The 14,094-nt window shown below is 62.9% G+C and overlaps 1 protein-coding gene across 1 annotated transcript in view; it reads right to left on the bottom strand.

Annotated features, from left to right (window-relative positions):
- The window catches only part of LOC113241420 (SCO-spondin), a 54,500-nt gene that overhangs the window by 31,869 nt on the left and 8,537 nt on the right, over positions 1-14,094 (bottom strand). Inside the window, exons 16-46 of the mRNA XM_048213142.2 lie at positions 13,618-13,732; positions 13,357-13,532; positions 13,046-13,273; positions 12,677-12,842; positions 12,201-12,435; positions 11,254-11,443; positions 11,039-11,133; positions 10,600-10,856; positions 10,139-10,273; positions 9,282-9,478; positions 9,028-9,155; positions 8,831-8,940; positions 8,351-8,500; positions 8,126-8,219; positions 7,870-8,039; positions 7,451-7,684; positions 7,020-7,241; positions 6,334-6,570; positions 5,441-5,532; positions 5,115-5,346; positions 4,823-4,975; positions 4,566-4,706; positions 4,295-4,477; positions 4,039-4,189; positions 3,296-3,449; positions 3,097-3,151; positions 1,862-1,966; positions 1,355-1,540; positions 1,148-1,257; positions 411-564; positions 179-332 (exon numbers count right to left, since the gene is read on the bottom strand). Coding sequence (XP_048069099.1) covers positions 179-332; positions 411-564; positions 1,148-1,257; positions 1,355-1,540; positions 1,862-1,966; positions 3,097-3,151; positions 3,296-3,449; positions 4,039-4,189; positions 4,295-4,477; positions 4,566-4,706; positions 4,823-4,975; positions 5,115-5,346; positions 5,441-5,532; positions 6,334-6,570; positions 7,020-7,241; positions 7,451-7,684; positions 7,870-8,039; positions 8,126-8,219; positions 8,351-8,500; positions 8,831-8,940; positions 9,028-9,155; positions 9,282-9,478; positions 10,139-10,273; positions 10,600-10,856; positions 11,039-11,133; positions 11,254-11,443; positions 12,201-12,435; positions 12,677-12,842; positions 13,046-13,273; positions 13,357-13,532; positions 13,618-13,732 — 5,009 coding nt within the window. The remainder of the gene's footprint in view (positions 1-178; positions 333-410; positions 565-1,147; positions 1,258-1,354; positions 1,541-1,861; positions 1,967-3,096; positions 3,152-3,295; positions 3,450-4,038; positions 4,190-4,294; positions 4,478-4,565; positions 4,707-4,822; positions 4,976-5,114; positions 5,347-5,440; positions 5,533-6,333; positions 6,571-7,019; positions 7,242-7,450; positions 7,685-7,869; positions 8,040-8,125; positions 8,220-8,350; positions 8,501-8,830; positions 8,941-9,027; positions 9,156-9,281; positions 9,479-10,138; positions 10,274-10,599; positions 10,857-11,038; positions 11,134-11,253; positions 11,444-12,200; positions 12,436-12,676; positions 12,843-13,045; positions 13,274-13,356; positions 13,533-13,617; positions 13,733-14,094) is intronic.

Genomic DNA, 14,094 nt, shown 5'->3' with positions numbered 1-14,094 from the left:
CTCAGAGCCCCCCCACCCCAGGCAGGGCGGTCAGTGCTCTCTCTGGGTGGGCCCTGGGCAGGGCAGGGCTGGGGCACTCCAGGAGGGCACTGCCCACTGAGACTAGACAAAGAGGACACTATCCCAGTGGTTTTCAGGGTATTAACCTCCCCGGAGGGGGCAGCAGGGCACCCCTTACCTGCCGGTGGCTGCGGGCAGGGGCACGCAGCCCTCCTCATCGGAGCCATCCTCACAGTCCTTTGCCCCGTCACACGGCTCCCCCCGTGGAGCACATTCGCCACTGGCACAGCGGTGCCCACCCCCTGGGCACGGGGGCGCAGCCAGCGGGGACACTGGCGGGAGAGGGTGGCTGAGAGCTCCTGTCTGTCCCTCCTCCTGTGTCTGCCCCTCCCGCCCCCAGCCCACGGTACCTGGCTCACAGCCCAGCAGCTCCACCCACAGGGGGATGCTCTGGTTGGGGTCACCGCGGGGGACGTGCGGCCACACCCGGACGTGCTGCGCCTGCACCATCTGGCCGAACATCTGCACTGTGGGGGCCCCATCACCCCAGTTCCTAGGGAAAAGCTGCAGGGACAGGGGTGCCGGCCTTCTCTCCGGGCTGCCACCCTGACCCTGCTGAGCGGCCCCACCCTGTTCAAGCCCCCCAGACTTCAAGGCACGAAGAGCTCCTGCTTTCCTGGCGTGAATCATCTGCATCCCTCAAGGCTGTGGGTTCTGGCCCTGGTGCCTCGAGGGCCACGGCCACGTTGTGGCCATTCATGTTTCCCCAGAGACAGAATTAAGAGTAAATACATGGTAAAGACTGGTTCCTCCTGCTTCGTGAGGCTTGTCTCCCTGGGGAGGATACAAACCCCATCAGGGCAGGGCTGTGTCCCAGCTGCTCTTGACGTGGTCCCTGAGATCCTCAATGAACTTGATGTCACGCTAGTCCCCTCCCCCCACAGAGCTTTGCACACCTGCCCTGCACCTCAGCCACCGTGATTGCTTCTGTCGCCCTTTTGACAGCCCCTGCTCCTAGCAGGTGTTCAACAAGCCTCTAAGGTAAGAATGTCCCTCAAGGAGACTGGAAGGCCCTCAGGGACAAAGACGGTGGGACCCACAAAGAGGCATGGTGGGTCACCGGCTCAGGAGGCTCGGGCAGCCATACCTTGGCTGGGGGCAGGATACCAGGCAGGATGTCAGTATAGTTGTGCCAGTGTAGACCATCGCTGCTGAACTGAAGGAAGGCCGAGGACCCAGCCCCCTGCACTATGATGCCTGGGGGGGTGGGGCAGGGGTCCGAGCTGAAAGAGTGAGCCCCACCCCCAGCCCACCATCACCGCCCAGTCCTCCAGCCCCCCCCCCCCCCACTGACCAGTGAGGTTCCGGGGCAGCAGCAGGTCCAGCTGCAGGTAGGGGGGCCGGGTATGCCGCTGAGTGCTCCGACCCAGAAAACCAGGCCTCTTGGTGGGAGCCCCCAGGAGGGCAGCCTGGGTAGGGGACTCCAGCTTCAGGCTTCCCTCAGGGAGTAGGGCCAAGCCCAGCGGAGAATAGCAGGGGTCTGGGTGCAGAGGAGAGAGAGGCTGCAGTTGGAGAAGGGCAGAGGGTGGCAGGAGCCTGCCAGGGGTACAGTCAGGAAGTCACAAGGGGAGCTAAGGGATGCCAAGGGCTCCTCATTGACCTTGACCCGGGATGGAAGAGTGGTCCAGAGAGGGCAGAGTCAGACCAGCAACTTGAGCCAGGATGACCTCCAGATCCTTAGGATAACTGTCCTCCCATGGAAAGCGGGGGTAAATCCCAGCGAGCCTGCCTCCCCTCCTAGGCAGGGCGACCCCGGGCAACATCCACCCTCCGCTCGACAGCGACAGCACGTGGCCCTCACCTCCAGGCAGAGGCAGAACATAGGCCACCAGAGGCGATCCGATCTGGGCACTGAGGGCTGGAGAGGGGGCAGGAGTGGCCAGGGGGTGGACCGTCTGGTTCTCACCTGTGTAGGGAGACTCAAGGCTCAGGAGGGAGAGACCTGCAGAGAGGCAGGCTCACACCAGCCCCTGGCCTGGCACTCAGTCTCTCCCCACTTCTTGGAGCACGTTCTCTCCCAGGACTTCCCAAGAGCCCCCAGAACCACCTCCCAGCTGGGAAAGGCCTGTCCTCCTTCCCTTGGCGTGAGCTGGGGATTCCCACTTGCACCAAATATTGAGAGAACATAGAATAAAACCGCCAGTCTGAAACCACTTCAGGACCAGGACCAAGCAGCTGCAGATCCGCATCCAGGGCTACTGTTGCAGACAGGGGACCTTTGGGGGCACTAGAAAAGAGTATCTCTGGATGGAAGCCAGGGATGTGGTCTAGCTCCCACTTGCCAACTAACTTGTGCAGTGTACAACCTGTACAACTGTGTATGCTGGCTCTCCTCTAACCTCAGCCACCTGTAGGTACACTTTACGGATAAGGAATCTGGACCCATGAATGCATTAGTTTTTGAGCCTTTGTATATTCTGTTTCATTTATTTATTTTTATTTTTTTAAAGATTTTATTTATTTATTTATTTGTTTATTTATTTACTTATTTATTTGAGAGAGAGAGAGAGAGAGACAAAGAGCGCAAGCAGGGAGGAGAGGGAGAAGCAGGCTCCCCACTGAGCAGGGAGCCCAATGTGGGGCCAGGGCTCTGGGATCATGATCTGAGCTAGAGGCAGACGCTCAACCAACTGAGCCACCCAGGCGCCCCTTCCTGTTTCATTTATAACTCGGTTTCCAAGTAAAGCTACTCTTGAAAAAGTTCAACTTCATCTTGGTTGCTCTTAGGGGAAAGGGAGGGAACCAGACCTGGCTGAGTAGAACCAGAGAGAAGAAAGCACCCTCAAGGCCAGAGGCAGAAAGCCCCAAAAGGACAGAAGCAGGCAGAGACTGAGACCTGACCTTAGGAGGGCAGAAACAAACTCTCCTACCCAGAGGGTCCCTTCCTTCCCCAGCATCCAGGATCCAGGCTCCCACCACCCTGAGGCGGGGGTAGCCAACCACCTCCTGACTCAGTGCTGCCCCCTGGGGCTCCCGCTGAGCACCTGCTATCCTCCTACCCTTGAGGTTCCCCTGCCATTCCCCAGACCCACTCACCAGGCAGGGCGCAGTGACAACACGAGCCTCCCACTCCCTCCACCAGGACCCAGTCCTGCAGACACAAGAGTCAGGCTGGACATGCCGAGCTGGTCACCTTCCAACTCTGACCCAGTCTATCAGCTGCCTGCAGCCCTGGCCTCTGCACCCTGCCCCTCCCCCCTGCCCCCCCCCCCCCCGGGCCCCTCTGCCCGCTCACCTGGGGGCAGCTGCCCAGTGGGCAGTAGGGGGAGCAGCGCACGGTGCTGTTGTGCAGACACTGGCAGACTCCGCAGGGGCCCTCTCGCCAGCGCTCCCCCACGGCTTGGGGCCGGCCCTGCTGCTCACAGCCCGCACAGGGCTCCGTCCGGCACCTGGAAGAAGGGCCGCCGCTTGCCTGCCAAGTGGGCTCACCCGGGCCCCCAACCTGTCCTGATTTGCCTCGAGTGAGTGGCTTCCCAGGACTTCCCAGTGATAAAACCAGGGAAGTCCTGGGCCGACTAGGATGCTTGGTTTCTCTCTCTCCCAGATCCCACCCCTGCACCGGAGAAACTGCAACTGGCCCCAGAGAGGGGCGTGGAAGCAAGTTGTGCCAAAAGCCTCTGAAATGGGGGCTGGGCGGGCAGATACGGCTACACCCCTGCAAGCCCTCCTACCAACCCCGCTACCTTCAGAGGCACGGGGGTGCAAACCAGAGGACCCATACCTGCCCCCAGACTTCTGGGTTCCCCACAAACCCCTTTCAGACTTGGAAGGCATAAAGCTGATGCAGGAGAAGGCCAGGGGTTCCCCAAAACTCTGCTGGGAGTCCTGGTGTTTAGACTAATAGGGCTTGAGGGGGTTCCTCATTTGGCGTCCATGGTACATACGGAAGCAAACGGAGTGAGAAAGAGTTCACCAGCAGCTTCCTAACTGGGAGCCGAAGGTGAGGGCTAAAGGTCCTGCAGGGGTGGGTGCCAGTACCTGCGGGCCTTGCGGCGGATGCCCCGGCACTGGCGACCTTGGCCGGAGAGGCGGGGGTTGTTGGGGCTCCGGAAGGACCACTGAATGTTCTCGCTCCCACAGGGGCCCAAGCACTCAGCCCAGGGGGACCAGGAGGACCAGCCACAGTTCACTGAGGGAGGGCCAAGAGCCAGGAGTCAGAGGGGCGCTGGTGCCCAGCTGGGTGGCCTGGGAGAGGACGAGGGACCCCTGGGGGAAGGCCAAGGCAGGGCCTCACCGGCACAGTCTGGGTCGGGCCGACAGCGCTGGGGCCGCCCGTCCTGGCAGGTGCAGAGCTGGCAGTCGGCCTTGATGCGCTGGCCAGGCCGGTACAGGGTGCCATCCAGCAGGCAGGGGCACTGCCGGGGCCACACACACCGCCCATCGCTGCCCAGCACCTGGCCTGCAGGGCACCAGCAGCCTAGGGGAGGCCCAGGGTGAGGCTTCCCTGCGGGGAGCTCCCCCTCCGCAGACACACCTGCCACCCCCTGGGCCCAGAGCCCCCTCACCTGGGCCGCTGCAGGGCCGGTTAGCCTCGCACACAGCCTGAGCCGAGATTTCGTCACAAGTCAGAGGGCAGGGGGCACAGGGCCAGAACACCAACGGCCCGGAGCAGGTGGCATTGGGGCAGCCATCTTGAGGGCAGGGCCCTGAGAGAAAATCAGAGCCAGAGTCTGGGAAAGGTGGGTCCCCTGCAGAAACAAGCCACCCACCAGCAAGCCCTCCACACCCTCCTCCCAGCTGTGCCCTCCTTCCTTGCACTCACTGGTCTGGTGGGTGGTGGGAGGGCCCCCTGGCAGCATGGCACAGGTCCGGCCTCCATTCTGGGGTGGGTGGCACTGTCGCTGACGGGTCGTGGTGCCCATGCATGGCTCAGTGCACGGGGACCAGGGAGACCAGGAGGTCCATTCGCCATCCACTGTGAGGAGGAGGGGCCAGATAGGTTGGTGGGGACGGGGCATGAAGTCGGGCTGTGAGCCCAGTGGTCTTTCTCTCCCTTGCTCTCTCTGCACCCCCACCTGCCCCGCTGGCCCTCCCAGGCACTCCAGGCCCCGCACCTGGGCAGGCAGCCGTGAAGCAGGCCTGAGTCTGGTGCTCAGGGCCTAGGCAGTGCTGCAGCACTGGGAGATCAGGGGGGGAGCAGTGGCGGCTCCGGCTCTGCACCCCAGGCCCACACGTCCGGCTGCATGGCCCCCATGAGTTCCAGGGGCCCCAGGCCCCACAGCCCTGCTCTTCTGGGGAAGGCCCTAGCTCCCCTGCGAATCCACAGTCAGGCTGCCCATCACACACCTGGGGAGGGAAGGGGAGCAAGGTTCCTTTCCAGCTGGGTGGCACAATGGCTCTGCCTCCTGAGCCACCCTCTCCCCCCCACCCCGCCCCTCACCAGCTGGAAACTGATGCAGAGGCCATCAGGGCAGGAGTATTCCGGGCAGGGAACCCTGGTCCCATTGGGGCCTCCTGGGGCTGTCATCCCCTCTGAGGGGAAGGGAAGAGAAAACAGACCAGGAGTGAGAACTGCCCTCCATCCCCCACCAGCCTTGGCCTCCATCAGGGGACCGGCATCTCTACCACAGCCCAGTTCATCCTTGCCCTGGGAACAGGCAGACAGCCCATCACAGAGCTGCTCGAGGTTCAGGCACACCTGGGAAGCCAAACCACAGGAGAAGAGGCCACCGCCGGGGCGGCTGGGGGGAGCCTGTGGACCCCAGAAGAGTGTGCTGTTGAGCCCCTGGGCCTCCAACCCTCTCTCTGCAGAGGGGCTGCAGGGGGAACCAAAGGCGCCCGGAGGGGAGGGCAAGCAGGAGGCAGAGCCAACAATGAATCTGAAGCTAGCTCAAAAGCGTCTTTGGGAGGGGTCCAGGAGGGGCAGGCCGACCTGGGCAGGAGCCAGAGCCTGTGGACAGCGGCCCCTCCTCCCAGGGACAGGTGGCCCGGATATGAAGGGCTGATTTGCAGGGGCACAAAGGGAACTCCCGGATCTGGTGGGGTGGAGCTGGAGGGGTGGCCCCCCAAACAGGCTCCCTTCCCGCGCCTGCAGAGCCACTGCCCACTCTCTTATCCCTTCTTGCCCAAATGTGGGCAAAGACAAAAGCCCCTTTCTTCTCTCCCCTGGGCCTGGGTGGGAGGGCAAAAGTCTTCAAAGAGAGTTTCATGAAAAAGATCAAAGGAGGCTCTGATGCCGCAGACCTAAGCGGCTCTCCGGGCCGCCGGGTGGGGCTGGAGAGGGGGTTGGGGGGAGCCGGGGCCCCGCCCGCTGCGCCCCGGCCGGGCTCTCACCGCAGGCGTTGGGGCCCTCGTCCGAGCCATCGGGGCAGTGCGGCACGCCGTCGCACAGCTGCGCCGGGGACACGCAGTGTGGGCCGCGGGCGCAGGGCGCGTGGTGCGGGGCGCAGGGCCAGGCGCAGCCGCGCTCGTCGCTGCCGTCGGCGCAGTCCTCCTCGCCGTCGCAGCGCCAGCCCCGGGGCGCGCACTCGCCGCTGCCGCACCGGAATTCGAGGGGGCCGCAGGGCGGCGCTGCGGCGGGCACCCGCGCTAGACCCGGCGGGAAGACCCGGCTGCGGGCCCGCCGTCCCGTCCGCCTCCGCCACCCACCCGCCTCCCGGTGTCGGCCCGCCTGCCCTTCTCCTGCGCCAGGACTTCCCCCACTTGCAGCCCCTCCCCACGTCCAGGCGCTCCCGCATTTCACACTTCACCCCCCCCCCCACCCCGCCACTGGTTTCCCAAGCCCAGGAATTCCGCTGATCACCCCAACCCCCTCACGTCAGTGGGAGCGCCTCGGATGGCAGGAAGTAAGATCTGGACTCTTCCAGGCCCTCTCAAAACCCCCTTCAGGAGGCTGGGTCTATGCCTGCTCCTCACTCCCCAGCACCTGCCCTAGTGCCTCCCTCTGAGATGCTCTCTCCACCCCGTTTCGCAGGCTCCGGACTCGAGCTTTCTCACCGCTGCTCCTCTAGGACACTCACCGGGGCTGGTGCTGGCCAGGGGAGTGGGTGCAGTCTCCCCAAAGCCAGCAGAAGGGCCAGGCAGAGTGCCAGCTGGGGGAGTGGGCAGCGAAGGGAAGGGGCAGTGACCAGGTCCCTCGTCGGCTCCATCTGGGCAGTCCCAGATTCCGTCACACAGCAGGATGGCCCCCACGCAAGTGCCATCCACGCAGGACACCTCCCCAGGAGTGCAGTTCAGCTGCCCTGCAGCCAGAGAAAGGAGGAGCTGGTCCCAAGGCACCGCCCCTCACACTCGCTGTTTGGGGTACCCCTATTCATACATCTCTGGGTGCCAGCTTCCTAGCACCAGCCTGATCTGGTGAAGGAGGGGAGGCAGGAAGGTTGGGGCTCACAAGGCAGGCCTATGGGAGGGGGTGCCTGGTGGACTGGAGCCCAGAGCAGAGACCACCCACCCAGACAGGCCTCCTCATCCGCGGCGTCAGGACAGTCGGGATGCCCGTCACAGAGCAGGGCCAGAGGCAGGCAGCGCCCGTCAGTGCAAGCCAGTGATCCTTGGGGGCATGGGCAGCCCTGCTCGTCCGTCCCGTCTCCGCAGTCGTCCTGCCCGTCACAGAGCAGGGCCAGGGGCAGGCAGTGCCCGGAGCTGCAAGACATCTGCCCCTCCCCACAGCCTGGGGTGGCACAGCCTGGCATGGGGCAAACAGGCAGGGTCAGGATGACAGAGAGTCCTAGAGAAGCCCCCTGACCCCGAAAGACCAGAACAGCCCTGCCCGCCAGCCAGTGTGAGCAGCAGCTCAGGACACGTTTTAGGGACATGTACAAGGACCGACCCATCACTCAGCCACTGCCCCACATGGGCAAGGACACTCACCCTCCTCGTCTGAGCCATCGCCACAGTCATCCTGGTTGTCACAAAGCCACGTGTGGGGCACACAGTGCCCACTCTCCTGGCACGGGGCCTCCCCCTCCACACAGCCAGGCGCCGGCTCCTCACAGCGGGTCCCGGTGCTCCCGCAAAGCCACTGACTTTCCTGGCATGTGCTGGGCACACAGCATCCTGGGCTCAGCCACGGCGCTGGGCTTTGCCAGCCCAGGGTCAGGGGCTCCCCTGGGGCCCCCCCACTCACCAGTTGCCACAGTCCTTCTGCAGCACAGTCCCCGGCGGGAAGAAGCTGCCCCCTGACTCACAGGGGCAGGAAGCGGGTTCTAAGCAGACTCCTCCTGGGATCACAGAGGGCAGGACAGGAGCAGATGGGACACAGCGGCTCCTAGCGCCAGCCATGTCACCACGGCCCTGTGGCTGTCTTCCTCGTCCCAGCGCTGCCCCCCCCTCAGATTCTGACCCTACCCACCATGCAGCAGAGTCCCCTCGGGGCAGAAGCAGCCCTCCACACAGGCGACAGCCTGGCAGTGCCACCCTGGCTCAGGACCATGGTCATGACAGGTGGGGGGACACACGGGGCCACAGGCCTCGTACACCTGGCCCCCTTCACACTGCAGAGCTGGGTAGAGAGGAGAGAGGCTTGAGTCACTGTGGTGCAAGGGCGCCAGGCTGCAACGGCAGCAAGAAAACCAGCCCACGATGATTCACACGGAGGGCACCGGGAGCACAGTGTAGACTCTTACTGAGCCCCTCCCAAGGCTGTTTGCAACATGAAAGTTCTCCAGGAAAGCAAGCTCAGCATGCTTGGTTCATCTAGAAAGTGTGCCCACCCCACATATTTGCCCTTGAATGAATACATGGCTTGCTTGCAGGCCGGGAGGGACACGCACAAAGGAGCTGAGGGCATGGTGGGACAGGGCTTTGGGGATCGAGGGCAGGGCACACTCACGGCAGAGCTCCTGGCTGCGCCAGCGCACGTGGAACCCATGCCGGGCACACTCGTCTGCATAGGTGGCTACGGCCGAGCAGAGACACTCACAGTCGCCCCCTGAATCGCAGCTGTGGAAGGGACTGTTCAGCCGCTGGACCCCCTCCCCACCCCCTCCCGACCCATTCCCACCCTGTCTCCAGGCTCGCCCCTCTCACCCGCAGGCATCATGCACACACCACTCGTAGTGCTGCTGTGGGGGCACCTCTCCATGGCACCGGGCAAAGAGCGACTGCAGCATCACCCCGCAGCGGGTGCGTGCCCAGCTGGCCCGGTGGGCATTCACCTGCGGGCACCGCACCGTGGGCCACCAGACCCCATCCACAGCACCCAGCCTCCGGATCCTCCCCCACCCCCAGCAGGTTTCCTGCAGCTGCCCCCCACGCCCTTCCCCCTGCCTGCCCATGCTCACGGTGCAGGGGTGTAGCAGGTCTCCTGGCTCGGGGCAGAACGGACTCAGGTGCCAGGAGTGGGCAGCCAGCTCAGCTGTGGGTTCCAGGACCCCCTGGCGGCTCCGCAGGTCATTACTGGCATCTCCATCAAAATCTCCACACAGCCCAGACACACGGCCGCGAAACTGCGGGGACAGCTGCACCAGGACCCGGGTGCCTGGGCAGGGAGGGCAGCAGGGGGCAGCGTTGTGGAGAAATGACCCCATGGACCTTCCTCAGGGCCAGGGGCTGGTGTTCTGTGGGCCTGTTCAACCATCTGCACAAGGCCCATCGCCTGGTTTTTCCCAGAGGCTGATTGGCCATGATAAGAGACGTACATCTGGGGGGCAAGGGCAGAAGTGAGAGCCTACTCTCCTAACCAAACCCAGGTTAGGGGGAGCAGGGAAATTCTCCAGTGGGCTGGATTCCAGGTGGGAACCAGGCTCCAAGACGGACTGTGACACCCACCCGCCCCAGAGACCTTGGTGGCCGGAGGCTCAGAGGCAGCCCCACTGCGCTACCGAGGCAACTCCTTCCCTTGTCAGGGGTTACTTCGGTTTTCCTCAATTTCTTAGTAACTGGTATTTCTCAAATGCTAACTGCTTGGGTTTGGGTGGTGGGAGGTTAGATTTGTTTTCATTTCTTCTTTCCCAAACTGGGTATTTTCTAAATGTTTCTTTGGCGAGGAGGTATTGCTTTTACATTGAAGAGAAACATAATTTTAAAAACATAATTTGGGAACTCCCACCACTCGTATGGAAGAGGAAGAGTCTGGGGGGAGTCGGCCTCACGATGCTAAGGTGGGCATGGGTCAGGTGGTTAAGGGTGGGGGCCTGACCTCCATCCCAGAGTAGGCTGAGGCCCAGGCGGGTCGTGAGCAGCAGGAAGAGACCAGCGCGACGCAGGCTCAGCCCCGGGCCCGTGTAGACCTTGGGGAGTGTTATGCTCACCCCATTCACCATCACTGCCCGGCCTAGGGAGGAAGAGAAGCATTCAGTCTCTGCCTTGGAGTCGAAGGGCTCCCAGATTCCTAGAGCCCTTTCCCAGCCTGCCTCCAACCTTCTTTTTTGCTTCTCTGGCTATGTGACCTTGGTCAAGTCATTAGGCCTCTCTGGGCCTTAATTTGTTGGAGCCTTCCAGAATTAGGATTCCCAACCAAGAGGAGAGAGGAGAGGCACCCGCCCCACTGCACTGATGGTGAGCAGTGGGGGACCCCAGGCCTTGGCCCCCTACAGAAGTGTGATGCCAGCCGGCGTGCCCCTCCCCCCTGGCAGTGCCACCCTTCCACGTGGTGGCCACCTCTGAGCATGTGCACAGCAGTGCTCTGTAGCTGCACGGTCAGCGCCTTGGTGCAGGTGAGGCCGCTGGCCCCACAGGGCAGGTTCTGGGCAGAGACGGTGAACCGGCCGCTGGCCTCTCGCACCAGCAGATATTCGCAGGCTCCAGGGAAGGTGAAAGCCAGCCCATCGAAGGTCACGTAGTGGGGGGCACCAGACGCCTGGCACCATCCGCCGCACCGGTGGCTGGTGCAGTGCCACTGCCGCCCCTGACATACGCTGTGGCGGGGGGGGGGGGGGAGACAGAGGCATGAGGACAAAGACCCAGGGCTGTATCCAGGGGAAGTAGCTGTCCAGGTTGCAAGCAGCAGACCCTCAATGTGGGGGAATCCTGGAGTGCTCCCCTTGCCCAGACCAGTGTGGATATCCCACCCCAACCCAGTGCAAGGAGCTAGCCGTACCAAATGTTGCAGTCCTCCTGGATGGTAGCGTTGGGCGGATACCACTGCCCGCCGTGACGGCAGGGGCAGAGCTCAGGAGGCACGCAGCGCTCGTTCTGGGCAGAGGTCGGGGACAAAGGGGCACCTTGGAGGGCTGCCTGACCCGCCACCCACTGTTTCAGACAGCCAGGGGGCTAGGCCAGTGCCCTGCGTAGAGCAGCCCGTCCCAGACTTACCAGCAGCACGGTGCCTGGGGGACAGACACAGCTCCCTGTGCTGTCCGGGGGGCAGGGGTGGCTGGCACCAGGGCTGTCACAGGTGAGGAGGCAGGCACCAGGGATGTAGACAAGGTCACGGGGGCAGAATGTCTGCTGGGGACCACAGCGGTGAGCAGAGCAATTCCAGACGCCCCTCTCCTGGCAGACACTGCCGAGGTTGGGAGGCAGGTAAGAGGCAGGCCCAAGGCAGGACTCACCTCCAGGCGCCTCTGGTCTGACCTGGGAGAGTCTCAGAAACCCAGGGGCGTCCAAGCCCCTAACGGCGACTCCAGAGACCTGACTGTCTCGTCCCCACACCCCAGTTATAAGCACAGGAAGTGGGGCTGCTCACCGCACCAGCCATACCCGGGATGGACACAGCCACCCTTTCCTGCCCCGGCCCCAGTGGGGCCATTCTCTGGGCTCTGAGGTTCTCAAAGAGCCCCCTTCCCAGCCAGGAAGGAGAGGGATTCTCTGAAGTCTCATCCTCACCCACCGAGCGCCGGCCACTGGCCCTGCCTCCACGGGTCCAGAACCAGCCTTTACTTCTCCCTCACCCTTGGAAGAGCCTCTGGACCACACTGAAGCAGAGATCTGGGTTCTAGCCCTTCATCATTAACCAGCTGTGTGACTCTGCAAGTGGTGTGGCCTATTGGAGCCTCAGTTTCCTCATCTGCAAAATGGGAACAATTCTTCCACTTCCTACTTTACTAGGTCATTGTAAGAATTCAGTAGAGTTACATAAGACAACTTAAGCTTTATAGGCCTGAAGTGCTCCAGAACCAAGGAGAAGTTATCAGTGCTCTGTCACCCGGTGTGTGCATGTCAGGCCCTAACCCACAAGGCTACAAGCCTGGCCCCTTTTCTCTAAGCTCCCCCTCCTCACCCCCAAGCTCTTTGCCTCCCCTCAAGGCCACCGCCCTCACCAGTGGTTGCAATCCTTCATGGTGGCACTGCCAGGGGCATAGCGACGAGTTCCAAGCTGGCAGGAGCACAAGCTGGGGGGCACACACTCGCCCTCGGGGTCCCACAGCAGTCCTGGGGGGCAGTTACAACCAGCCACACAGCTGCCCAGCTCCCCACAGTCTTCTGGCTCCCCACAGTTTTGACCACACGCTGGGGCACACTCCTGGTACTCCTGGCCCGCAGGACACAGGACAGCTGGGCACAGAGACACATGCAGGTCAGGGGCATAACTGCTGCTGCTCCGCCCACCCTTCTGGAATTCACACCCCCTATGCCTCTGAAAGAAGGCAAACCCAGCAATCTGCCAAGGTCAGAGGGCCTCCTGGGGACCTTCCCCTGCTGTGAAGCTTTTGGAGCCCTCTGGGCCATTCCTAGAAGGGGCGGGGACGAGGAGCTGGGGGGAGAGGGCAGGGTCTGGCTGACTGAGCAGACTCACGGCAGAGTGTCTGGGTCCTCCAGAGAGACAGGGCACCCTCCTGGGCACAGCGACGAGCAAAGGCAGCGAGCACAGGGCACAGGCAGTCCTTGCCAGGAGCACAGCCGCACACGGCTGCCAAGCAGCGCAGGTGGAAGGGCTCCCTGTCCACCAGGCCTTGGCATTCCTGAGGGGGGAGAGGAGGGAAAAATTGGGTCGGCCCCTCCTCCGCAGATTCCCCTGTCCCCTCGGGTCTCCACTGCCACCTCCCTGTGATTGGTAGCCCTGCCACGGCAGGGAGCAGGGCCCTCCCAATAGCTGAGAGTGAGGGCAGAGCAGGTGCTGACCCCGTCTTACCGGTGCGAACAGGAGCACCCCCAATCTGGCTACCTGGAAGGTTGGGCCACGCAGGACAGCACAAGCTGCCTCCGCAAAAACGTGGCGCTGAGTGTGGGTGCCACAGGGGGAAAGTGGGGCGCTGTCTTCTGAGGGGCACCTTCCCTCGCCTGCTGCCTGGAACTTGCTAGCAAAGGCTGCAATGCTGGTCTCCACGTCGCCAGCAGGTGTTAGGAAGTCATCCTGCTGGTTCCAGGTGAAGGTGCCACACAGACCCTGCACCTGGGCCACAGGAGTGGGCATGGGACAGTCGAATCCATGCCCACAGTAGCTTTGCCCAGCCACTCGCCTGCCCCCCAGCATACCTGGTGGGCATGGCGGGGGTCCAGAGTGATGTAGGTTGCAGGGTCAGACACTCCCCAGAGGACCTGGGCCCCAGGCCAGCGCAGCAGTAGGAAGGCGGAGGAGGCGCGGGAGACCCTGAGGCCCTTAGGCCCACTCCACGGCAAGCCCACATCCTGCCCATCAATGAGCACAGCCCCTGGAATAGGGAGCCTGTGAGGGGCTGCCCCTGCGGGGCTGGGCTGATGAGGACTGCGGGGGAGCACATCACAGGAGAGGGCTACCTGAGTCTCTGAGCTGGATGTGGGTGTCCCCCAGGGAGACAGAGATGGCGTGCAGGCAGCTCCCAGTGTCACAGGCCCCGTGCTCCAGCACAATCAGCAGCTGCCCCTTCAAGTCCTGGGGCAGATGGAGAGGAAGGTGGTAGGGTGGGGATGGGGAGGACCCCGAGAACAGAGTGTTCTGCACCTCCTCCTGTTCTCCAGGACACCTACAGCACCCACCCGGAGGCAGCTCCCACCCAGCGCATGACCACCTTCCTGCCAGCCAGACTCTGTGAGGTATAGGGCTTAACCCTGGCAAGCGTTGGCACTCTCGAGTATCTCTATGTGTGTATGCACACAGGCATGTGTGTGTGTAAAAGTGTGTAGAGGTGTGTGTGCACACGTGTGTGTGTGTGTGTATGTTGGTGCAAGATGCCTCCCCCCCTCCTCCCCGTGGGTATGTAGTCTCATGTCTCTGTCTCTATGCATACACAGCTC

The sequence above is a fragment of the Ursus arctos genome, unplaced genomic scaffold, assembly GCF_023065955.2.
Source record: "Ursus arctos isolate Adak ecotype North America unplaced genomic scaffold, UrsArc2.0 scaffold_3, whole genome shotgun sequence".
Lineage (NCBI taxonomy): Eukaryota > Metazoa > Chordata > Mammalia > Carnivora > Ursidae > Ursus > Ursus arctos.
The sequence above is the reverse complement of the archived record's forward strand: the minus strand, read 5'-3'. Positions and strand labels throughout refer to the sequence as shown.